Raw genomic sequence first — 21,466 nt, 5'->3', positions numbered from 1 at the left:
TGAGCTTGGCACCACATATGTACCGCAGGGGTGGACAAAAGGAGGGGCGAACTTTGAACCTTTCAACTGAATCCTGACGAGGGCCACGCTATCACTGGTCAGCCTGAGAGTTTTTCTCCCGTGCTTCCATGCATATCGTGGCAGACCGCCACGAGCCACCCGAACGGCTAGGCGAATCAGGGTCTCTCTGCCGGAAGTCAAGGGGGTGGTCGTCGTCGGATGTCGATGGGAAGGATTTATGGTTCCATTCGCGTAGAAATTGCCTCGGGGCTGGGGAAAAAGCCAAGGGTACCAAGGGTTCCATATTTCCCCAATCTAGTTCCAGTCCGATGAGCATGGCCACGGCCGCACGGTGAACCCGAGGTCGAAAGGAAGACAACGGGCGCTTACAGGTTCACGCCCACGGGCCAAGCCACCCTTTTTCGATCATAATCGCCGTGGGCGTGTTGGAGTGTTCGTGAGCAATGACATGATGTTTTGCGCAGCTAGCTTCAGTGGAGTCTAGAGTCTGTCCCCAGGTTCGTGAGCACTGTAAGTTCAAAGTTGTCGCTTGATCCCGGGGCTTCCAGGGTAACATTTATCCACGCCAATCGGTAATGAATTGATGAGGGAGTTGACTTGAACTAGTAAAGACATCTGGCCGTTTCGGCTCAAGCGCGCCTGCCACGGACCCCGTCGGGAAGTTTTCCCATAGGCAAGGGGGGTTAGAACTTGGAGGAAAAAGGGAACCCGGGGACTAAGGGGGACCGGGGGCGAATGGGTGATTGAGCCATCCCGTCCCTCATGGCCCGGGTAAGCCACACAGATCCTTGTTTGCTGGCGCAAGCCCATAGCCCATAGCCAGGGAGGCGTCCTGGAGAGTTTCGGATAGGGGTTAGTACAAAGTATCACTGGCAGGGTTCAAGTCGATCACTTTGTATACCCTCCATCACGAGTTGGGGGACAAAGATGAGAGCACCCAAGGGTGGTCGCATGGGTTCTCTTTTTCGCCCCCGAATGGCTTCTTATCTCGAAAGATGTTCTTGGAAGATGCTGATTGGCCACGCGCTATCGCGTGGGAATGCGGAGAGCGGACGGATGGGGATAGTGGGGCATGCTGCTGCCGTGGTTTCTGTTGGCTACCGCGGGCTTGAGATGGGCAAGTCGCCGCGCTGGTGAGTGGTGCTGGTGGTCCCCGAAGCTTGGCTTTTCCTCTTGTGCTTCTTGACTCGTGCTTTTGTGTGTTCGGGATGGCCGTTGATGCAAGGTCGCCACACGATAGGCAAGGCTGGGCGATGCCTTGGCCCTTGGGCAAGATGGTCAGCAGAAGGAAATCAGCAGCAAGGAACAACCTGATCGAAGAGAAGCCAAGTCGGTCGGATGAACAAGCAGGATGGGATCGTCCCGCTCTGACAGGCTCACGAGATGACTTGCGTGGCGTGGCTCGTGAAGTTCCCCACCGAGGAGGGTGAAACACAATTCGAGTCCATCTCCTGCTAAAAGGCAGGGGGACAAGTGGTAGTACTATCAGATAGAGCAGTTGATCAAGTTCCAGAAGGAATCTGTACTCTATAGTTACTGGTTGATGCCGAGTACAGGTGCATGTGGAACTCTGTAGTCAGCGTTTGCTCTTATCCGCCTTATCTCCCCGTGCCCCATAATTCTCACCATCCGGAACATTATCAGCATCGTTATCAACAGCGATGGGGCAACCTACAGCTCGGTGGGACGACCCTCACGTATGACCACAGCAATGGGGGCCATACCAAGAGTCTTGGTGCTATTTCTCAAGCTATGGGGCTACGTACGCTACTGATAGCGAATATTAATATCAGCATTGGGTGGTAAGACCGTTTGCAGCCTACACAACAGCCGATGATCTCTGGTGCAACAGTCGAATAATAATGATGAATCAGAATCGGGTCTATCCCACTAAACGCCTAGGGGCTCGGTTCTCGGTAACTTCTCCCCCTTGCAAAAGACGAAGAAAACGAGTGAAAAAGAAAACAAAAAAGAACGCACGCTAATTTGCCTCCCGAAAGACTGGGGTAACAACCGTCGGGGGAACATACTCTCCTCAGCCAAACAGCCACATACCCAAGACTTGCATTAGACTAAGTTAGTCCTATCAGGCGATGGAAGACAAAAGGGAACACTAAGAGAATTAAGTTAGAGGCAAACCGGTACCTCTTCTCTCCACCCCGCCCAACTAGACTCACTCGAGTAAATCGACCTGCCTAACTCGATCGGCCATAATCCAAAGTCAAATGGCGCCCAAAGTCAAAAAGTCAAAATCCGCCAGCGACTCAAAAGAGGCCCCCATCCCAAGTGGTCTAAGCGCACCCGGTTCAATGCGCCTCTGCGGTCGTCTTTATTGGTCCTCCATGTTCAAGTTAACCTAGTGAAACCCAGTCGAAGTTGGTTCAACCCCCGGCCATGAAGGGCCTGTACATGATAATAAGGATAATAATAATGATTTATTTAAATTAAATTATCAGAATTTATGTTATTCCTCCTCATTATGACAACTTAAGATTATCATTGACTGTGACAATCACCTAATGGATATTCACGGCCCTGGTCCATATTTAAACAATCCGCCCCCCCAGCTCTCACTCTCTCCTCCTGCGTGCTAGTCGAGTCTCGACCATTCCCTGTTTCTTCCCTCCCTTTCTCTCCTGTAGAGTCCCCGGTGGAACTGCTTGAGCTGGAAGTTCTCTGTCTCAACCTTACTTTACCTTCCATCTCATCATAACCTCATCCTTCCACTGAAACGTCAACGCCCTATAAAACGAACTGGTCGCAATCATGGATGAGAAGAGCTACGACTCTGGGTCCAAGGTGGCCCAGGCAACCGGCGAACAGCTGCCGGCCTATGGCGACTCCTCACCCACCAAGGGCAGCATCGGCCAACGCATCATTGATAGCTTCAAGCGGGATCCTAATGCATACATCAACGGCGGTCACGCTTCTACAGGCGCCGATGGCTCTGGCTTCGATGCCGAGCAGGCTGCTCACAACACCGCGCACTCGCCGCTGCAGCGCCGCTTGAAGGGCCGTCACTTGCAGATGATCGCCATCGGTGGTTCAATCGGTACGAAACCCCCCCCCCCCCACTACTCCGCACGATGCATCCGATACCATATTCCCCGGCATATTTTTGACTAACGCATGAACTTTAGGTACTGGTCTCTTCGTTGGTTCTGGATCGGTCCTTGCTACCGGTGGTCCAGCATCGGTTATCATCGCCTACGTTCTCATTGGTATCATGCTTTACTGCACCGTCCACGCGCTGGGCGAGATGGCTGTTCTGTTCCCCGTTGCCGGATCTTTCTCTCACTACTCGACTCGTTTCGTTGACCCGGCGTGGGGTTTCGCTATGGGTTGGAACTATGCGCTACAGTGGCTGATTGTCCTGCCCTTGGAAATTGTCGCTGCCTCAATCACGATAGACTACTGGAGTCCCGGTGTGTCAAACGCGGCATGGGTGGCTATATTCTGGGTTCTGATCGTCTCTATCAACATGTTCGGTGTCCGCGGTTACGGTGAGGCTGAGTTTGTGTTCTCGACCATTAAGGTTATTGCCGTCATTGGATTCATGTATGTGACTACTTTTGTTTGTTTCTGCGACTGGCTCTTACTAACATCTCTGATTAGTATCCTCGGAATCGTCCTGAACTGTGGTGGTGGCCCTGAGGGTGGCTATATCGGTGGACGCTACTGGCACGAACCCGGTGCTTTCCACAATGGCTTCAAGGGTCTTTGCAGTGTGTTCGTCAATGCTGCCTTCGCCTTTGCTGGTACCGAGCTGGTCGGTCTGGCGGCTGCCGAGACTGCCAACCCCCGCAAGTCGCTCCCCACTGCTATCAAACAGGTGTTCTGGCGTATTGCCCTCTTCTACGTGGTCTCTCTCACCCTGGTTGGCCTGCTCGTCCCCTATGACAACCCGAAACTCGTCAGTGGTAGCTCGTCGGCCGATGCCAAGGCTTCTCCCTTCGTCATTGCCATCGAAAATGCTGGTATCAAGGGTCTGCCCTCCGTCATGAACGTCGTCATCATGATTGCCGTGCTGTCTGTCGGTAACTCCTCCGTCTATGGTTCCTCGCGTACCCTCGCTGCCCTTGCCGAGCAGGGTCAAGCTCCGCGCTTCCTGGCCTACATCGACCGCAAGGGTCGCCCTCTCTGGGCCATCTGCGTCGCCTCCGCCCTCGGTCTGCTCTGCTTCCTGGCTGCCTCGGACAAGCAGACTGTTGCGTTCGGATGGATGATGGCCATCTCCGGTCTCTCGTCCGTCTTCACCTGGGGCTCTGTCTGCTTCGCTCACATCCGATTCCGTCGCGCCTGGCAGGTTCAGGGCCACAGCCTGGACGAGCTGGCTTTCCAATCTCAGCCCGGTGTCATTGGCTCCTGGATCGGTTTCATCTTCAACTGTCTTGTGCTGATCGCCCAGTTCTGGGTTGGTTTCGCTCCCGTCGGCTACAAGGAGAAGACCGCCTCGGAGTTGGTGTATGCCTTCTTCTCCAGCTACCTGGCTGCCCCTGTCGTGCTGGCCTTCTTCATCCCCTACAAGCTCTACTACCGTACTAAGTTTGTCCGGTCTCACGAGATGGACCTCAGCACTGGTCGCCGCGACCTGGACATTCAGCACTTGATTGACCAGGAGCGGGCAGAGCAGGCCGCTTTGCCCAAGTGGAAGAAGTTCTACAAGCTTTTCTGCTAGAAAGTGGAGGCTCTTTTTGTGGAATTTTCGTTCATGTTGCGCAGGCGATCTTTCTGGGAAATGCACCCCCGCCTTTTTATGTACATCTCTATTCTACATCTCTTTGTCCTGGATGTCTTTATGACTCTTGTCCTATGCTGACGATTACGGATACCATAATCAAGAAACGTCTTTTCTATTATTCACTCTTCTCAAATTCTAGTCTTTTCTGTAGATCTTGTCCTCTTTGGTATTGGAGAAGACAATGTCTCACATTGTTTCCAAGGACTCTAATAATTATCTCATGCTCAATCCACGTGTTTCTCCCGTAGAGGCGCATCCCAAAAGCATGTTCAGAAAGGGGTTTCCATGAGCCTCTCAAGTAGTAAACAGGCTAATCTATTCATCTGGAATGTGCACCTACGTAGTCTGACGTCGGTCGACAACGGCCTCGCCGATCGTGTCGACTCTCCAGACTTGGCATGTTTGCACCTGGGGGTTGTAATTGAATTACCAGATTCCAACAGCCTTTGTTCTCCCCCCCAAAAGGCCCAACTGTGCCATGTTGGACCTGATCCAGCGTATCACATGTACGACTCGGACCCCCGAAGATGATGTTCAACCAATTGTCTCTAGACGTTCAGGATGAAGGCTACTAACATTTTCTCAAATCCATTCATTCACCTAGACTTCCAATTTGACCTTTAGGCTGCGTAATTCTAATCTCCCGGCTCAACGGCTTCCAAAGAAATCACCTCTCCTCTTCATTCCAAAAATAGCACCAGCTAATTATGTACCTACTGTATGTCCTAGAGCTACGTACTCGTACTGAGCTGAGCTGGTAGTGTGGTGGAGCAGAAAAGGGCTGGGCTGGATTATACTCGTCCCATACGGGCCGCCCGGTAAAATTACAAGCCACCTGACGAACACTCGATGGGAAACTCATCAACATCATTAGCACAGCCCATCTCTCTTCTTTTCCACCCCTATTCCTGCATTCACTCCGTCTCTAGGTGTGGCTTCTATCGCATTCTGCTTTGCTCAATTGCCGTCCGGCCGGCTTTCATCCGCTCATTTTGCGCTTTGCTCCACCCATTCGAGACCCATAGCCCGCAGCTTGGGCGCTTACACTGCCGCGCACCTCTCGTTTTCCCCGGGACGCATCCTCTGCACGATTCAGGCACACTCTTTCTCTCTGCTGCTTCGGTCTCCCCCGCTTGATGCGCCTGACCAGCCAGTGCTGAACTTCATATCGTCTTGAGATTGTTCCCATCGAAGCATAGTTGGGCGGATACGAGGTCAACTCTGGAGCCTAACACCGATCAGACTCTTCAATTTGCGGAGGGGTGTGCCATCTCCGTCTGTTCCACAATTTGCATCGGTTCCTGCATCTCCTGAATCGAGAATTAGCGTTCATCGTCCTCTCACGTCGTGCCAACGTCCGAACTTCAATACATTTCGTTCTCTACTTGACTCCGGATCGTTCGCCTGTCGGCCGCTGTCACAATGCCTGGTTTCTCGGATTCCTTTTGGACACCCGACTATGCCACGGGCCTGGGGGTGCTATACGGGAAGTTGCAGCAGGGTGTGGTGGAGAATAGACAGATTCTCACTATTGCATCTATGCGAGCAGATGCGGAGGAGCAGTATGGTCTCCGCATGGGCGATATCGCACCCAGTGTCGATCGCATGTCTGCCGCGGGTTTCGGCAAGGACGACGGTGCGAGTGTGAGGAAGGTAAGCTTGCAGTTGAACGGGGAACTGGAAGGAGAACTCCCGCTAATGTCGCATCTTGCAAATTTCTCCAGGCATACGAAGGTGTCCGCACTGAAATGATCGAGGCCTCGCGCAACCACCAGAAGATCGCCAGCAACATCCGAGAACTTGTCGTGGCGCCCTTTCGACGCTGGAGTGATCAGCATGACTACCGTGTCCAGACCTCCCACGATAACCTCCAGGCGCGGATCAAGGAACATACCAAGCAGGTGGATTTGGTCAAGAAGCTGCGCAGCCATTACTTCAACAAGTGCCGGGTGGTAGAGGATTTGGAAGAGGAGAATAAGCTCGCCTTCCAGGACCCCGATAACAGCCCCAAGATCAAGCCCACCCCGAAGATTGTTCTACCCACCCCCGAAGAAGAACCCGAGGAGGATCCATATGAGATTGGCGATCGAATCTATCCACCTGAGGAGATCAAGAGACTTCTGCTGCACATGCTGGACAATATCAGACTTGGAGACGCCAAGGTTCCTATCATCGGTACCTATCAAAACACCTCGTCTGGTGCAGAGATTGTGGAGTATATCCAAAACAACATGGGTGCGACCAACCTCACCCAGGCAGAGGCGATTGGCCAGGATCTCGTCGACAATGGATTCCTCCGCTTAATCGGAAACATGGGCAGCACCTTTGCCAACAGCTCAAAGATGAACTACCAGTGGCGTCCTAAGGTTTTCCAGATCACCGGGATTCCCGAAAAGAAGAAGCCTTTGATGCGCGTGACTTCTGTGGCTTCGAGCGAGGATGGCAACGGCGGCGAATCGCCCATCACATCCGTTCAGGAAATGTTGGCTGGCTGGAACCCTCTCAACAACCCTTATCCTAACGAGACCCCTTCGGAGAAGCTGCGCAGAGAGGCTTTCGAGGCCGACGAGAAATACAAGGCTGCTGTTCGGAGACTGGATCAGATCAGGTGCCGTCTGGAGGAAGAGGTTATTGAGAACTTGCGCTTCATGGAGCAGTGTGAGCTTGATCGCCTAAAGGCCATCAAGGCCGTGGTGCTGGACTTCTCCGGTGCCATCAGTAATGTCATCCCCAACCTCCAGAGCACCGTCGATCACATGATGCTGTACCAAGAGACGATCCAGCCTCTGGGTGATCTGCGATATCTGCTGGAAAATTATCGCACTGGTGGGTTTATTCCTCGAGTGCAGGCATACGAGAACTACTATGGTTCCGTTGAGGAGCAAAACTTCGGTGTTGATCTCGAAGCCCGTGCCCGGGTTGATCGCAAGCGTGTCCCGATCCTAGTGACCACCATTCTGACCTATCTGGACAACGCCTACCCCGAGCTTGAGGGTGACGAGGCTCGACGTGGGATCTGGCTCCACAACCCTCCTCTTACCCAAACACATCAATTGCGGAATGCCTTGAATAACAGCAAGGTTGATTATCGCGAAGTCCTCCCCAAATTTGAGATACCCATTGTTGCCAGCGTTTTGAAATTGTACCTTCTTGAACTGCCAGGTTTGTCTTCCTCCCACCATTCCCGCTTTTGTCATCCCTGCTCACTGTTACTAGACTCTCTTGTTTCTTCGCAAGTCTACGAAATCGTCAAGACGATCTACTCGACCACCGCTCACGAGACCACGGAAGAGGGACGGATCAAGGTCCTACAAAGCACTCTCGGACAGCTCCGTCTCGTCAACATTGCTACGCTTGACGCTATCATGACCCATTTCACCCGCCTGATTGACCTCACTTCCGCCGAGGAGCAATACATTGCTACTCTTGCCCAGGCATTGTCTCCCTGTGTTCTCCGGCCCCGTACCGAGAACAGTCTCACCATGGATGAGCGCCATAGTTACCGCTTGATTCGTGATCTGTTCGCCCACAAGGATTCTATCTTCGGCGAGCTGAAGCGTCAGTCGAGCGCACTGGGCATCTCTACTTCGAGCCGTCCTCGCGCCATCAGCACGGATGAGAGCAACCGTCGGGCAGCTATGGAAGCTCGCCAACGCGCCATTGTCAACCGTAGCCGGGCTACTAGCCCTGCCCCCGGCGCACGACACCGCCGTGATCGCTCTAGTGGTGCCTCCGCAGCCACCCGTTTCCCTATCAACGTTACTAGCCCGCAGGACCGCTCCCGGGCCGCCGCTCGCGCTAGCCTGGATGTTCCTCCCAAGACCGAATCACCCACCACGACCGAGGATCACCCTACTGTGAACACCCATGTTGCTGAGACTGCCATCAATGGAACCTCCACCGAGTCTCCAGCCTCTGCCGCTCCCAGTGTTTCTTCTGGCACAACAAGTCCCCCTCCCCCTCCAGAGACTGCCTCAGAGGGCTCTCCAACTCCCACTCCCACTCCGGCTCCTACATCCAGTGAGTTCGACAAGCGCAGTTCCGTCCGGTCCGTCGGTGCTCGATACACCCGCAAGCCCGGTCTCGGTAGCATCTCTAGCTTCCCCGCTGGTGCGGGTGCCCCGGAGTCGGATAGCAAACGAAGCAGTCTCGCTGAAAGTGAGCCCAAAGGTGTGACATTGGAGGATAAGCCTATGGATGACTGAAGAAGAGAGGCTACGGTTTGACGTTTCTCATTCATGTGTTCTCCCAACAGTTCTGTATAGATTCAAAAACATATGTGGTCCTGCCTTCTAGGGCTTACATTTCCTGTCTTATTCTTGTGCTTTCGATCTTCTGCGTGGATAATCTATTGGTATAGCAGGCACTCATACCCCATTCTATGCCTTGCATTGCCTTCGTGTTTGTGCTTCCGAGTCTTCTCATTCTTCCCATATTACCTAGTTCTATTCCAGCCCGTTTCATGTTTCCATACATTTCTTTCTATAGGGCTCTGTTTATTAGTCTCCCTGATGCCTATCTAGTCATGTATGCATATTCGATTGGATTCTACGCTTCTCTCCATGCGTTCTACGCTATTCTCCATCCTGACTGCCTCCTCCTCCGCCCTCAATCCAGTCGAGCAAACAACCGGATAATTTGATATTCCACCCCTATCGATAGGCATGAGGCAGCGCAGCGTAAGGCAGACGCCAGCCGACTGCCTAATCGGGTAATCGTGACTCTACCGTCACTTGCGCACGGATATAAAGGTGTTTTCTCAACCTCCCGAAACACGTCCTTGTTAACTCTTTCACACATCGATTTCTCAGATATCACAACGCCCCGGGTATCGTTTTCATCATCTGGTTATCGTTCTCAAGCGTCTTCGCTCCGGAATCTTGCGTATTGATCAAGATGACGGTTCCCTTGCCTTCATACGCCCCTCCCAGGGCAAGTGGCCCACCTTTCAACGTTGGCATCAACAGTGACTTGATCCTCTATGTCGCTACCGACTGTCGAAGTTTCGTCTCGAGCCCACCCTCGTTCGTTCCTGATGAGCCTGCTTCATATATTGGGAAAGTGTTTGCTTGCTGGCCGGTGGTTTTCCCCGACGGTGTGAGGGTCATTGTCGAAGACAAAGCACAGATCAAGAACAGGATGGAGGCCGAATGCAAGTTGCTGCAAAAGCTGGAAAAAGGTGGTTTCCCATGGTCGCCTCGCGTACTCTACCGCACTCTGGACGACATCAATCCCCTGGACAGGCCATACATTGTCCATACCAGGTTCCCTGGAAAGCAGCTGCAAAGGAGTGATACATTTCCAGCTAAGAAGGCAGACCGGGAGAAAATTCTGGCCCAAATCGCTCGGATCAATTTTGATCTGCTGTTCAGCCGGAAACTCAGTATGTGCTTGTTAACTTACCCGGGCCGATGCAATGCAGTTTGCTTATAAGACAATTTCATCTAGGTTAGAACCTCACGCCTGAGAAATGGGTGGAAATAATCGTCGATCGGAGGATTATCCGTCCGATGCCCAGCTTGGATGAACACTTGGGGATTGACGTACTGTCGTCTCTGTACCTGCGGATACTTGCGTGGAGACTCACACAGGGGCAGATGAAGAGCATGATCTGTGCTCTTTCCCATGAAAACCTGGTTTCTCGCAATATTTACATTGATGAGAATCTGAACCTAACAGTGTATGTAATCTCATAAGTCCAATCTCTCAATTGTGAAAAAATACTAACATCAGTACTAGTTTCATCGGGTGGGAGTTAGTCAAGTTCATGCCCATTCGTTTCGCCATGCGATTCCCTTCGTTTCTGGACATCACTAGCAAGCAACAGCCGCGAGACCTGCCTGTCGACCCGAAGGAGTTCAGCAAGAAATACCTCAAGGTCCCAACATTCATGACGGTCGACCGGGGATTCTATGTCTCCCGTATGCAATTCGAATATGCAACACGAGCATCTCGCTATTCCGTCGGTCACCTCTCACCACCGGCGTGGGAAAGGATGTGTTGGGACTTGATAATGTCGACTGGAAGCACATCGTTCTCGATGAGACCGACAACAACATGCGCTCCTATCAGCACACGACTGCCTCGTTGGTTGCCTTCCCGAGTGCCTGAGTGGGAAAATCGAAGAGATAATTCCCCAGAGAGATCTGTACTTGGAGGTCTGGGACATCTTTCGCCAACACGTCCCGAGGAAAGGCTTCAATCAGAGGGCCAAGCTGATCGCCCCCTTCCTGTATCAGGCGCTCAACAGAGAGCAGGACTGGGAAGACGTGGAGGCGAGGCTGCGACAGGCGATTGGTAGGCCACGACCGTCGGCTTAAAGATCTGGGGGTCGCCACGGTGGTCACAACCTCTAAGGAGTGATCCGGGGATGGTCATTCGTGAGACTGTCGCTCGATTCAATTTTCTTCTGTCTGGAGTATGGATCGGTTCGCTGCTTTTAGAGGAGGGGAGGGGGGATTTAATTTTTCAAGACCCGGCGTGGCAGCTTCATGTTCGTGTACGATCTGGGGCCAGCAAATAATTTAATTTAACTCGTTAATGTTTCAATTTCGCTTTACATTTTCCGATTAGATGATACTCTAGTCACTCATTCGGTACACTTAGAATGTATGAGGTTGATATTCTTTCAACTTTGCAGACCCACCTGATCTGCGTCTACATTTGAATCGCCCACTTCTACTTGCGTTGTCTTTATTCGAAGTATATCGTGCATGGCATTGTATGTTTCAAACTCATGTACATAAAACTAAATCAAAAAGTACTAATCCCTCCTCACCCAGACTCAACATCACCATTAGACCCCCCGCCCACAACAACAGTCCCATCCCCCTTCAAAACCCCCGCCCGATCAATCAAAGCCCTAGCCCGGATATAAGGATCCAACTTCCAATAATTCCTCCTAAACTCCTCAATAATACCATTCCGACGTGCCTTCAACTCCTCCACCTTCCCTTTATCCTCCTCGCCCTTTGAATAATCAGTAGCAGAGATCCACGCAGCGGTAGCAGCGAACATGCGCAGACCAATCATCATACGCTCGTACATGAGTGAGTCGCGTTTTGCCGTATCTTGCATGATCTCGTTTTCTTTGTCTTCTGGCTGGATGTATTCGTACTGCCAGTCTTCGTCGCCGGCTAGTTCGCGGGGGATTTGGTCGCGGGAGATGTATTTGTCTAGATCGTTTACTGAACGGGTGAAGTGGACTTTTGAGGCGACTACGGGGTCCATCCAGCCGTGGATGAGTCTCCAGATTCCTTTTCATGGTTAGTGTTGGGGTTTTGGGATTTGGGAAATGTGTTGATCTGGGGGTTTGGGTTAGTGGACTTACCGGAGAAAATCCAGGGTGCGTTGTGGATTAGAAGTTGGCCCAGTGATTCGGGGTAGTTGGCTTCAAAGCATTTGATGATGAATTTGACGGGCTGGTATTCCTATATGGAACGAGGGTTTGATCAATTAGTTACCCCCCAAGCAAAGTAGTGAATGGTGAGCTTCTTACCATGTTCGACAAAGAAAACCCTGTCATATCAAACACAATAGTCTACCAGAGTGTCAGCAGGTATATCATCCACAACTTCCAAGAATCACGCACGCCAGTTTCAATCGGAGGAACCACGATAAGCCTCGTCGTCTCAATAACATGCACAATATACCTCTCCAGAACTTCCTCACTCTGAGCCCCCGGTTTGTGAATCTTCACTCGCACATAATTCACCGGTCGTCCCTGTCTATCAAATCCATGCAGAAAACTCTTCCCAGTCTTGAGCTGTTCAATAAAGTCCCGCCCTTCTTTCTTCTGCTTCGCAGTAAGTTTCTCATCCCGAGATTGCTCAAGAGCATATAGTTCTCCTTTGGGAAGAATATCATCGTCGACTTCCATCTCTCTTCTCCAGAGAATATTCGTAACCATCATTGTGAAACCCTTGCCAACGTCCCATTTTCTGGCGCGTAGAAATCGGAGCAGTAAACTGTCAGGGTGCTCCTGCTTGATCATCTTCAGGATGGAGAAACACATTTCTTCGGGGGTCATCTTGGATAGAATCTTCTCCATGGATTTGATCTCTGATTCTTGGACGCCCATTTTTCGGAGTTGGGCGAAGAGAGATGCAAAGTGCTGTGGAGTGACTTTTTTGGTGGCTATTTCTGACATGATGTTCTTTTGGGCGTCTTTGTTCATGAGGGCTTCCACCTTGTCGAGGGATTCCTGCTCTTTGCTTGCTCCGTTTTGAAGCCCGTTTTCCTCTCTGTTGGCTTGGCTAGCTGTGCCGTTACTGTCTGATGGCTTTCCATTGCTGTCTTCTTCTTTCAAGGCATTGATGATTGCCTCGACTGTGGGCTCGTTGACTCTGTCCAGGATCTCGAAGAGCTTGTTCGGTGATCCCTCTGGAAGGGGAACTTCGTAGACTGCCGAAAGAACAGAGGCTGCTGAGGAGAAAAGAAGAATCCACAGCTCACGCAGCTTCGCCTCTTGGCTGGGAGTGAGATTATGCACGTATCCAGTCGAAGTATCCAGTGTGATGGTCATAATGAAATATCAATGGTTATATTCAATCAACTTCAGGGTCTTTGTAATGGTATTATCTGAATAAATACAGTTGTGAAGCAACATACTTGGCTGCGCTGCTTTATTCAAACCAAACTTGATATCCACATGAATGCTTGGCTAACGAGGGCTACAAGCTGCCTCGGTCACCCCTCTGGGATGAAAGCACGGGTAAGCTCATGGTACTGCCTCGGTGGTTGGATCCGGTAGATCATCTTGTCGCTAACATGATTAACTTTCATGGGTGTTGGGGCCGTTTCTTTAACCGCTCACACGAACCGAACCCTGGAACGAGAGAGATCCCCCGCAAGTGGAGATACTCCAAATTATTTGGTACTGAAATTATAAATTGATTTATGGGTCTAAACCTGTCTATTATAAAGTTTACAGAAATTGGTATTGTATTATATTGTGGAACTAATTCGACATCAAAGCAAAGCATATCAAGGAAAAATCCACCCTAGCCATAGCAAGCATTATCAACTTCAATCCCACAACCCCACTTGGACTGTGAAAACCACTATTCCAAATTCCACCCCTCTAACTTCGTCAACTTCAAATGCATCCCCTCAATAGGCTGCGTGGTCAAAGTCCCCCCAAAAGTAATCTTCTGGCCTGGCTCCTTTAGCTGAAAACGGAACATCCCAAACAGCCCCGCAACGGCACATCGGAACTCGGCTTTCGCAAAGTCCTTTCCAATACACGCCCGTGGGCCATGAAGGAACGTAATCTGCGCAAAATTCGTAGATGCACCACCATGTTTATTCGGTGTTTGTTTTCCAGTCTTCTCATCGGTATCAATCCATCGTTCGGGGAGGAATTGGTCCGCCGTTTCGCCCCAGAATTCGGGGTTGCGGTTGATGGCTTGTGGGCATAGTGCGATGGTTGTACCCTTGGGGATTTTCTTGCCTGCGATAGTTGTTTCTCGGATGGCTTCGCGGCCGGTCATGGGGACTGTTGGGTATAAACGTAGAACTTCTTGGCAGACTCCGTTGAGGTATGGCATTCCCTCGAGATCTTGCCAGGATAGGGAGGCGGAGGGGGAGGGGATTGTTGCGTATATCTCTGAGCGCAACTTCTCTTGAATATCTGGTTCGATACAGAGATGATAACAGCACCAGGTAAGTGCTCCGGCTGTGGTTTCATGCTATCAATTTAGTTAGATTTGCCTGTCATATACGGGGAAAAAAAGAGATGTGTTCTTAGAAAGAGCAAAACATACTCCAGCAGCGAGGAATGTCAACATTTGATCCACCAACTCACTATCACTAAACTCTCCACCTCGCATCATGGTGCCCAAAATATCACCTTCGGCGGCTTCTTGCTGGGTCTTCTCCTGAGCGATCTGTGCTCGCTTCTCGTGGAGGATGTCGGCAAAGAGTTTTCGCAGATATTCAACCTTTTCCGGCAGCACGGAATTCGCATTGCATGGAATACGCTTCACAAACCACTGAGGTAGAATGATCGAAACGGCAAACAGCATCAGTAGGTCCAACGATGGCTTGAGAATGGCGTTGAAGTTCTGCGATACAGGATCGTTCTCATTCTCCAGCGACTGGAAGTCTCGGCCGATCGCAGCTGGTCCAATGATGTCTAATGTCAATCGACTATCCCAAGGAGGAGTTAGCGAAGCTTATATGATCTGACGGGAGACTGTGGCTTACTTGGCCCATCCTTGGATCTCCACAACCCCAGCAGATTGACCCTCCTTCCTACCAGGCACAGGATGAAGATCGATTTCCTTCTGCAACTGGCGAAGGAGATGCTGAGTTTTCATCCACATCAGGGGATACATGGCCCGAATATTCTTGATATTGAACGCAGGAGTGACGGCCTTCCGAGCGGCCCGATGAGCATCACCCTCAGATAGAATGAGACCATATCCCAGGCCGCGAGCCAGGAACTCTCGTCCGCCTGGTGGTTTGACAAAGTCGTAGCTGTTCGTATGAAGGACATCCATCAGGGCTCTGTGATTGGTAGCAACCACAAAGCTGTAATTCAAAGCCTCTCGGAAATGGATCAGTCCTTCATTTGGAATGGTCCGTAGCCAGTCCACGATGATACTTCCTCGAGGTTGACGAAGGAAGACTTTGGCTCCGATTAGGGGACCCTAAGTCGAGAGATATCAGCATAGCTCATGTATTGACTGATTAACTTGGAAGGGAAGATACATGAACTGTCGGCAAGTGTCGAAGAGGGTTGACAAAGAATGGCCATATGAAGATATTCCATATTGCCATCAACACAAAGTTGATCGCGAGGGTATAGAGAAAAATAGTCGCAGGCCGCTCCGAAGTCATACGGGAGTAAATGATCAAGCCTGTCCCAACCACAGTAGGAGGAATCAGAAGAACAAGACGCTCTCTAGCAGTAGACATTGTGTGACTATTGATCTTTGTTTGGGATATTGATAATGCTAGCTATGAATTCTATACAACATATCCACCACGATATATACACAACAGCCAGATAAATGCTGCCTACCCAATTCTCTAGATTCACATGCTATTCACAATGATGTCGCTTGTATTTCTTCACGGAAAACACTCTTAATCCGCCCTAGAAAAGTTTCATTTTCCATCACTCATTCTTGATATTAGTAATACCACTAGTCACGATCCCTCTAGGGTTCACATGAAGGACGCTAACGCGGTCGATCAACTAAAATGCGGGGAACATTCTTAGCGCTTCCCAACAGTTTCTCCTTCCATCTAGGAATACACTGTGCAACATGTCATGCTGGAGCCTGGAGTAATATTCTCCGCAATACGAAGCGAAAAATCACATGTGGATGTCGGCTATCTCCCGGACTTCAAGCTTACCATTTTGGGCATGCAGGGCGAACGAACCAGCGGGCCTTCCTTTGACGCATGGACTTCCTGATATAGGGAGAACTGATGCTCATCCATGGATCCAGTTAATAGATAAAGGCTAATCACTACATACTCAAATTACCCCCAGACTTGATGATGGGATGATCTTCGGCCCTATGGTGGTTGCCAGCGCTCATCTAGTTTTGTACATGTAACATCACATTTGAATTGATTCATGATCTACACTGATAGGAAACAAGACGCCAGGAACAAAGAAACTGCAGCTGTGGTGAAAGAAAAAGTCCCGGGGAGATAAGGATAAATGGGGGAATTTCAGTGAACCAGTCACAGCGCTAGTAATCAAACAGACAAATAGACGTAAGGTCATCACACAGAGAATCTAGACATGAGCTTTGTCGGCTTAGAGAGAGTTCGGCTGAAGCCGCACAAGTACTTCCTCGAGGAAGGCGTCAAGAATAGCATCGACTCCATTCCCCAGCTGTACTGGGGCTTCCGCGTCCCAGAGGTGAAGGTTGGCGAATGATTGGGCGATATCATCCGCCATTTGCTCCATACCCCGATGGATACGCACACTGCGCTCCCAGGCTTTCTCCTCCTCGGGGGTTGGTTCCCGATCACTGTGGTTTCGCCCGGGCTCCAGGCGAGCAAGCTGGCGGCCGCGTCGATTCATTGCGGCGCGGAGGGCGGGAACGAGCACAGAGCCATAGGCGGTTAGCCGCTCGTTCTCGGCGACCGCCTTGGAGGGAGTTGGCAGCTGCTGGGGCCGCTCATTCATGTGAGGGCCTTGAGTCGATGTTTGCCTCTTCGCAAACCGCTCATCCTGTCTGGCTGGTCCAAGCTTGGACTTCAGCCCAGACGCAGGTTTCGGTGAGGCTGGCGCCTCGGGCTGCTGCTGCTGCTGCAGGCTCGCATGAGAGGATGGTCTGTGAAGACCAGGGCTCAGAGGGGCATCGGGGAGTGGGCGTTGGAGCGGCGCAGGCTTTCTGGCAACCTGGCCGGTAGGGGAGCGAGGGGGCTCTGTGACCGTAGGCCCGGCAGACCGTGATCCAGATACCAAAGGAGATGGCTTGTTTGGTGCTGGGTCATTTCTGTGGTTCGTGATGGCCTGTGTGTGCCGGTCTTTGTGGCCTCTCGCGGGGGAATTTGGCTCAGTTGAAGTGAGCTTTGGAAGAGGGCGAAAATTGCGCGAAGGTGAAGCCTGTGGCCGAGGCTGTGCGGATGAGGATGCGCTCTTAAGGGGAGAGGAAGGCGCAGATGGAGGAAGGGGGATTTTGAAGGGAGAGAGATCAGCCGCAGTGTTTGTGTGTTTGCCCAGCTGTGGTACGGAGGGAGATGGACGAGTCTGCTTGGTAGACTCATCACCCAAATCCCACTCATCTGTATCCGGGTTGCGTGAATTGGAATCCGGCTCATTCAACGGCGTCCGAGGCGGGTCAGGAGCTCTTCCAGCAGGGCGTACAGTGCCAAAGTCCCAAAGATCCTCGTTTTCTTCTTTCTTTTCGCAGACTGCTGGTTCATCGAGTCCATCAAAAGTTTGCTCGTATTCTCTCTGACTGTGACGTGTAGCTTGCCAGCGCTCTGCACGCTCGATAAGCTCTGTCAGGTAGGTGGTTCTCTTGGCACGTTTGATAAACGGATGCTCCAGCAATTCCTTGGCGGAGGGACGTTCCTTAGGGTCCCGACGCAGGCATAGCTCTACGAATTGCTTGAATGGCTTCGTGAAGTCCCCAGTGAGAGTAGGAGGAGGGTTCTTGGGGATCAGGAACAGCACCTTCATCGGGTGGATGTCAGCGTAAGGAGGGTCTCCACAGGCCAGTTCGATGGCCGTGATGCCCAAAGACCAGATGTCCGCCTTGTAGTCATAACCTGATTGTTTAATGACTTCTGGGGCCATCCAGAAAGGTGTTCCGACGAAGGTATTCTTCTTGGTCATTGTAGCTGACAATTGTCCCGAGACACCAAAATCGGCCAGTTTGACCTGACCGCCTGCAGTGAGAAGGACGTTTGCGGCTGCCAAATGATCAGTAACTCTCATGTTCCAGAAAGCAGACAAGGGTTCAGTTACCTTTGATATCTCTGTGAAGCTTATGATCACCATGAAGGTATTCCAGGCCCTTCAGAAGCTCCCGCAGAATGATCGCAATGTATTCCTCGTGAATCGGTCCAGGCAACAATAGGTCATGGCAACTGCCACCGGAACAATATTCCATGACAATCCATAGATGGGAGCCCTTCAAGTATGACCCGTGATACTTAGTCACGTAGGGAGACTTCAGTTCTGAGAGAATCGCGATCTCTTGAATGATGTCGTCCACTTCGTCTTCGGCGTTTTCGACGTCGATAATCTTGATGGCAACGGACTCTCCAGTACGCCTATCGACTCTGATATAGCAAAAAAGTTGATTCGTTAGCAGGCCTTCCTTTGTATCAAGCTGGGGTTTCCAATAAGTACCCTTTGTAGACCCTGCCAAAACTTCCACCACCTGCGATGACAATCTTGTCAGCAATTGCCCCAGTGGCGCTTCATCACCGAAGTTTAGAAGGGTAGTTCTCACCAATACACGATTGTTTGGTGTAGATGCTCTCTGGATCAATGGGGCCTGTCATCTTGTCGGCTTATGCGGGCTTCAGTGTAAGTCAAGATCCTCGGCGCTCCTAGATAACTGATCAGTGAATCAGCAACTTCCTTCATGTGCCCACTGCAGGCTTTTGAATCATTCCAGTGCAGGGATTTCTGTTGCAGGGGAGGGCCTTGGGTCGGTAGGAGGAAACAGGATGGCACATACCGTGGAGGCAGGTTGATCCGAGAGATGGTGGGGGAGAAGGCGGGTCACGATTCACGAGGAAAGGTTACAGGACGCGTATTGAAAGCAGATAATAGATGATTCAATGACTGTTCTGTTTTCCTGTACAGAAGGCCACTCGGTCGGCTCTGCACGATATCTGTTCTTGCTGCAACTCACAACCATGATTAGCGGGACATCAACAAAGGCCATAAGAGAGGCATAGGAAAGCCACGATGGACTAATACCTCGAACACTCACAGGAGCAACAGATTAGTCAAGATGCATCATTGAACTGCATGGTTCATGGGCTTGACAAGGGGAACCAGACGCGCAATGATAGTAAAGGATTGTAAGAAGCTCAGCTCCCTTGCTTGTGTTTATCGACGCGGGGGCATATACTGCCAGGCGGTCAGTCTTATCTATGGTGGCGAGATAATAAATTGCCTATATAACTACTGTATATAGAAGGCGGTCACTAGAGTTGATGGAAGGCGGTATGTTCAGACAGAATTAGGGCGGTAACCAAGCCAACGGGGTACTAAACAGCCAAGGGCAGTATGAGTACATAGAATGCTACTGTATGTCCCTTAAAACTTGAAGACATATCATGAATTACTTTAGACTTCAAGATTCAAGTGAAAAGTCATTGGTTCATAAGATTGCTAAATTCTAAGACCGGAAAAGTCATGGGGCAAAAGGTTCTAGAAATCGTTTCATATGACTGAGTATCACCGCAAATGGGAGATACCAGGCCTCGTAGGCCCTTGCATGGAGCAAAGGGACTTTATCGCACGCTCCAAATGATTTACCTTGGTCAGGTGTGCCAAAGCCCAGCGGGAAGTGGTTTACACTTCGAGTTGAGCAGCACAGAACAAGGAGGGCGTTCAGTCTTCCAGATAGCCAATCATGACTGTGCCATTCTTCAGACCCGCATCTTGAATGCTCGTAGAAAGGAGGTCTATCAAGTTCTGCCCCATAGCATTCAGCTCGAATTCGACGCCAGCTTTGTCCTCCAAGGGAGGGTCAGCCTTGAGCCATTCATAGATGCGTTGGACTGGGTCTGACAATGCAAAGCGTCGAATAACACGGCCCGAGGGGTGGCGGAATTGGATGCGGGTGGTCGTGGCAGGATCAGCTTCGGGCTCAACGTGAGGTCGGTTGCTGGGAATAGACGAAAATGGAGACGCCTCCACTTCTTCAGCAGCCTCGGGGATAACTTCGCTCATGGCGTGATCGTGAGCGCCAGTTGCTCGGCCCTTGCCCTTGACATCCTCGGTGCTTCGAGTCAGGTCGTCTGGGTCTTCCAGCTTCGGTCCGGCCGCCAAGCCTCCCCCGAGGCTGTTGTTGATGGCCATCTCCATCATCTCCTCTTCCGTCATGGCATCCACGGTCTTCTCCTTCTTCTCCGACTTGCGTTTCGCCACGGGGTTGCGCACGTTGTGGTTCAGACTGTACCGGTCCAAGAACTCATGAAGTTGCATCAAGAATTCCGAAGCCTTAATGACTGGAGGACCAGACCATACCTTCATTTGTTCGCCCGTTCGGGGGTCAACAATGGCAATATGGGGGTAGTTGTCGGAAACGTCGCTGGCTTGGAAGTAATATTGGAGGTATGGTGCGGCCTTGGGATCATCCTTTGAGAACTGCAGGAACACGAAATGTTCTCGAACGGTCTCCTGAACGGTCTTGTCCTTCCAGAGATCGCGGTTCAGAACTTGACAGTCGAAGATTGAAGTGTCTTGTACGTTGACCAAAAGCCACTTCTCATTCTCGCGCCCTTCCTCACGAGCCACATCCCAAGGCACCCGAGACATGATTTCGAACGGAGGTCGGTACATTTCGGCGAGCATATTTGACTTGGAAGATGTCTCCGATGCACCTCCCGTAGCCATCGATAATCGTTCCTGGTGTGTCTCTGCGGAATCGCCGGCCCATATTGATGGCGCGGATCTCTGGTTGAAGATGCCTGCACGGCCTAAAGGTAAGTAATGTCAGTGATGTCAGTCTTAAACCAGCACTCTAAATCGCGGTCTTTTTACTCACTCTGGCCGGCCCGTTGACGAGCACGCAGCTGGCTGAGAATATTGGTGTGCATATCCTCCTCATCGTCGAAACCAAGATCCGGGCCCACCAGGGTCTCGGTCGTACGCGCCATGGGCGCCCGAACATCCTCATCATTTCCACCAATACCACCGGCGCCAGGGCCACCCCCGTACATTTCCTCTTGTAGGCGACGGGCCATGGCGGCGTCATCTTCGAATGTTGAATCTCCCGCAGCTCGTGTAGAGGTCTGGGTGCGGGCAGGTGGGTTGTCGTCATCATTGTCTGAGTCGATATGAACCACCCCAGCTTCATCCTCGAAACGAGTACGGCGTGGTGGTTGGGCAGGCTCTTCGGTCAATGGGGCACCTCCGTTTTCGAAAAACAGCAGCATGGACTGTTCGATGTCGAAATCAGCGAGCTGCAGGTACTGTGCCGCCAGCTCAGGCGTCGCACCAGTAATTTCGGCGAACTGGGCCACCAGGTCACTCTCCATGGTGGG

At 51.3% G+C, this 21,466-nt stretch overlaps 9 protein-coding genes across 9 annotated transcripts; 5 read left to right on the top strand and 4 right to left on the bottom strand.

The window, feature by feature from the left end:
• Nucleotides 1-1,029: 1,029 nt before the first annotated feature.
• On the top strand, nucleotides 1,030-1,451 carry N7473_010794 (uncharacterized protein; the record flags this gene model as incomplete). Its single annotated transcript, XM_057156733.1, has 2 exons — nucleotides 1,030-1,154; nucleotides 1,262-1,451. The coding sequence occupies 2 exons, from the start codon at nucleotides 1,030-1,032 to the stop codon at nucleotides 1,449-1,451; spliced, it is 315 nt and encodes a 104-aa protein (XP_057005388.1).
• A 1,158-nt stretch (nucleotides 1,452-2,609) lies between these two features.
• On the top strand, nucleotides 2,610-4,880 carry N7473_010793 (amino acid permease GAP1). Its single transcript, XM_057156732.1, has 3 exons — nucleotides 2,610-3,073; nucleotides 3,162-3,579; nucleotides 3,637-4,880. The coding sequence occupies exons 1-3, from the start codon at nucleotides 2,788-2,790 to the stop codon at nucleotides 4,697-4,699; spliced, it is 1,767 nt and encodes a 588-aa protein (XP_057005387.1). The 5' UTR covers nucleotides 2,610-2,787; the 3' UTR covers nucleotides 4,700-4,880.
• Nucleotides 4,881-5,645: 765 nt separating this feature from the next.
• On the top strand, nucleotides 5,646-9,272 carry N7473_010792 (GTPase-activating protein RGD2). The gene is made up of 3 exons (XM_057156731.1): nucleotides 5,646-6,415; nucleotides 6,487-7,924; nucleotides 7,979-9,272. Exons 1-3 carry the CDS (start codon nucleotides 6,185-6,187, stop codon nucleotides 8,965-8,967), a joined length of 2,658 nt encoding a protein of 885 aa, XP_057005386.1. The 5' UTR covers nucleotides 5,646-6,184; the 3' UTR covers nucleotides 8,968-9,272.
• A 386-nt stretch (nucleotides 9,273-9,658) lies between these two features.
• On the top strand, nucleotides 9,659-10,215 carry N7473_010791 (uncharacterized protein; the record flags this gene model as incomplete). The annotated part of the gene is made up of 2 exons (XM_057156730.1): nucleotides 9,659-10,145; nucleotides 10,211-10,215. The coding sequence occupies 2 exons, from the start codon at nucleotides 9,659-9,661 to the stop codon at nucleotides 10,213-10,215; spliced, it is 492 nt and encodes a 163-aa protein (XP_057005385.1).
• Nucleotides 10,216-10,272: 57 nt separating this feature from the next.
• Nucleotides 10,273-11,082, top strand: N7473_010790 (uncharacterized protein; the record flags this gene model as incomplete). The annotated part of the gene is made up of 3 exons (XM_057156729.1): nucleotides 10,273-10,442; nucleotides 10,502-10,683; nucleotides 10,835-11,082. The coding sequence occupies 3 exons, from the start codon at nucleotides 10,273-10,275 to the stop codon at nucleotides 11,080-11,082; spliced, it is 600 nt and encodes a 199-aa protein (XP_057005384.1).
• Nucleotides 11,083-11,536: 454 nt separating this feature from the next.
• On the bottom strand, nucleotides 11,537-13,286 carry N7473_010789 (CRAL-TRIO domain-containing protein; the record flags this gene model as incomplete). The annotated part of the gene is made up of 4 exons (XM_057156728.1): nucleotides 11,537-12,018; nucleotides 12,093-12,192; nucleotides 12,261-12,302; nucleotides 12,354-13,286. 4 exons carry the CDS (start codon nucleotides 13,284-13,286, stop codon nucleotides 11,537-11,539), a joined length of 1,557 nt encoding a protein of 518 aa, XP_057005383.1.
• A 538-nt stretch (nucleotides 13,287-13,824) lies between these two features.
• N7473_010788 (cytochrome P450) lies at nucleotides 13,825-15,682 on the bottom strand (the record flags this gene model as incomplete). The annotated part of the gene is made up of 4 exons (XM_057156727.1): nucleotides 13,825-14,451; nucleotides 14,527-14,911; nucleotides 14,969-15,414; nucleotides 15,476-15,682. 4 exons carry the CDS (start codon nucleotides 15,680-15,682, stop codon nucleotides 13,825-13,827), a joined length of 1,665 nt encoding a protein of 554 aa, XP_057005382.1.
• An 856-nt stretch (nucleotides 15,683-16,538) lies between these two features.
• Nucleotides 16,539-19,247, bottom strand: N7473_010787 (putative Ste20-like serine/threonine protein kinase; the record flags this gene model as incomplete). The annotated part of the gene is made up of 6 exons (XM_057156726.1): nucleotides 19,183-19,247; nucleotides 18,925-19,090; nucleotides 18,694-18,801; nucleotides 18,591-18,621; nucleotides 18,204-18,520; nucleotides 16,539-18,148 (listed from the first exon to the last, which is right to left on the bottom strand). The coding sequence occupies exons 3-6, from the start codon at nucleotides 18,743-18,745 to the stop codon at nucleotides 16,539-16,541; spliced, it is 2,010 nt and encodes a 669-aa protein (XP_057005381.1). The 5' UTR covers nucleotides 18,746-18,801; nucleotides 18,925-19,090; nucleotides 19,183-19,247.
• Nucleotides 19,248-19,808: 561 nt separating this feature from the next.
• On the bottom strand, nucleotides 19,809-21,460 carry N7473_010786 (DNA-protein crosslink repair co-factor UBX5; the record flags this gene model as incomplete). The annotated part of the gene is made up of 2 exons (XM_057156725.1): nucleotides 19,809-20,899; nucleotides 20,968-21,460. The coding sequence occupies 2 exons, from the start codon at nucleotides 21,458-21,460 to the stop codon at nucleotides 19,809-19,811; spliced, it is 1,584 nt and encodes a 527-aa protein (XP_057005380.1).
• Nucleotides 21,461-21,466: the final 6 nt, after the last annotated feature.

Source organism: Penicillium subrubescens, assembly GCF_028828155.1.
Source record: "Penicillium subrubescens strain IBT 31985 chromosome Unknown utg000007l_segment0_segment0, whole genome shotgun sequence".
Taxonomy (NCBI): Eukaryota; Fungi; Ascomycota; class Eurotiomycetes; order Eurotiales; family Aspergillaceae; genus Penicillium; species Penicillium subrubescens.
The sequence above is the reverse complement of the archived record's forward strand: the minus strand, read 5'-3'. Positions and strand labels throughout refer to the sequence as shown.

Excerpts from the sequence above, each read along its gene's own strand:
- N7473_010793 (XM_057156732.1), top strand. The coding sequence starts at position 2,788 with ATGGATGAGAAGAGCTACGACTCTGGGTCCAAGGTGGCCCAGGCAACC. Across the intron at positions 3,074-3,161 it reads CGCCATCGGTGGTTCAATCG|GTACTGGTCTCTTCGTTGGT; the intron begins GTACGAAACCCC and ends CATGAACTTTAG. Across the intron at positions 3,580-3,636 it reads ATTGCCGTCATTGGATTCAT|TATCCTCGGAATCGTCCTGA; the intron begins GTATGTGACTAC and ends ATCTCTGATTAG.
- N7473_010792 (XM_057156731.1), top strand. The coding sequence starts at position 6,185 with ATGCCTGGTTTCTCGGATTCCTTTTGGACACCCGACTATGCCACGGGC. Across the intron at positions 6,416-6,486 it reads ACGGTGCGAGTGTGAGGAAG|GCATACGAAGGTGTCCGCAC; the intron begins GTAAGCTTGCAG and ends AAATTTCTCCAG. Across the intron at positions 7,925-7,978 it reads GTACCTTCTTGAACTGCCAG|ACTCTCTTGTTTCTTCGCAA; the intron begins GTTTGTCTTCCT and ends CACTGTTACTAG.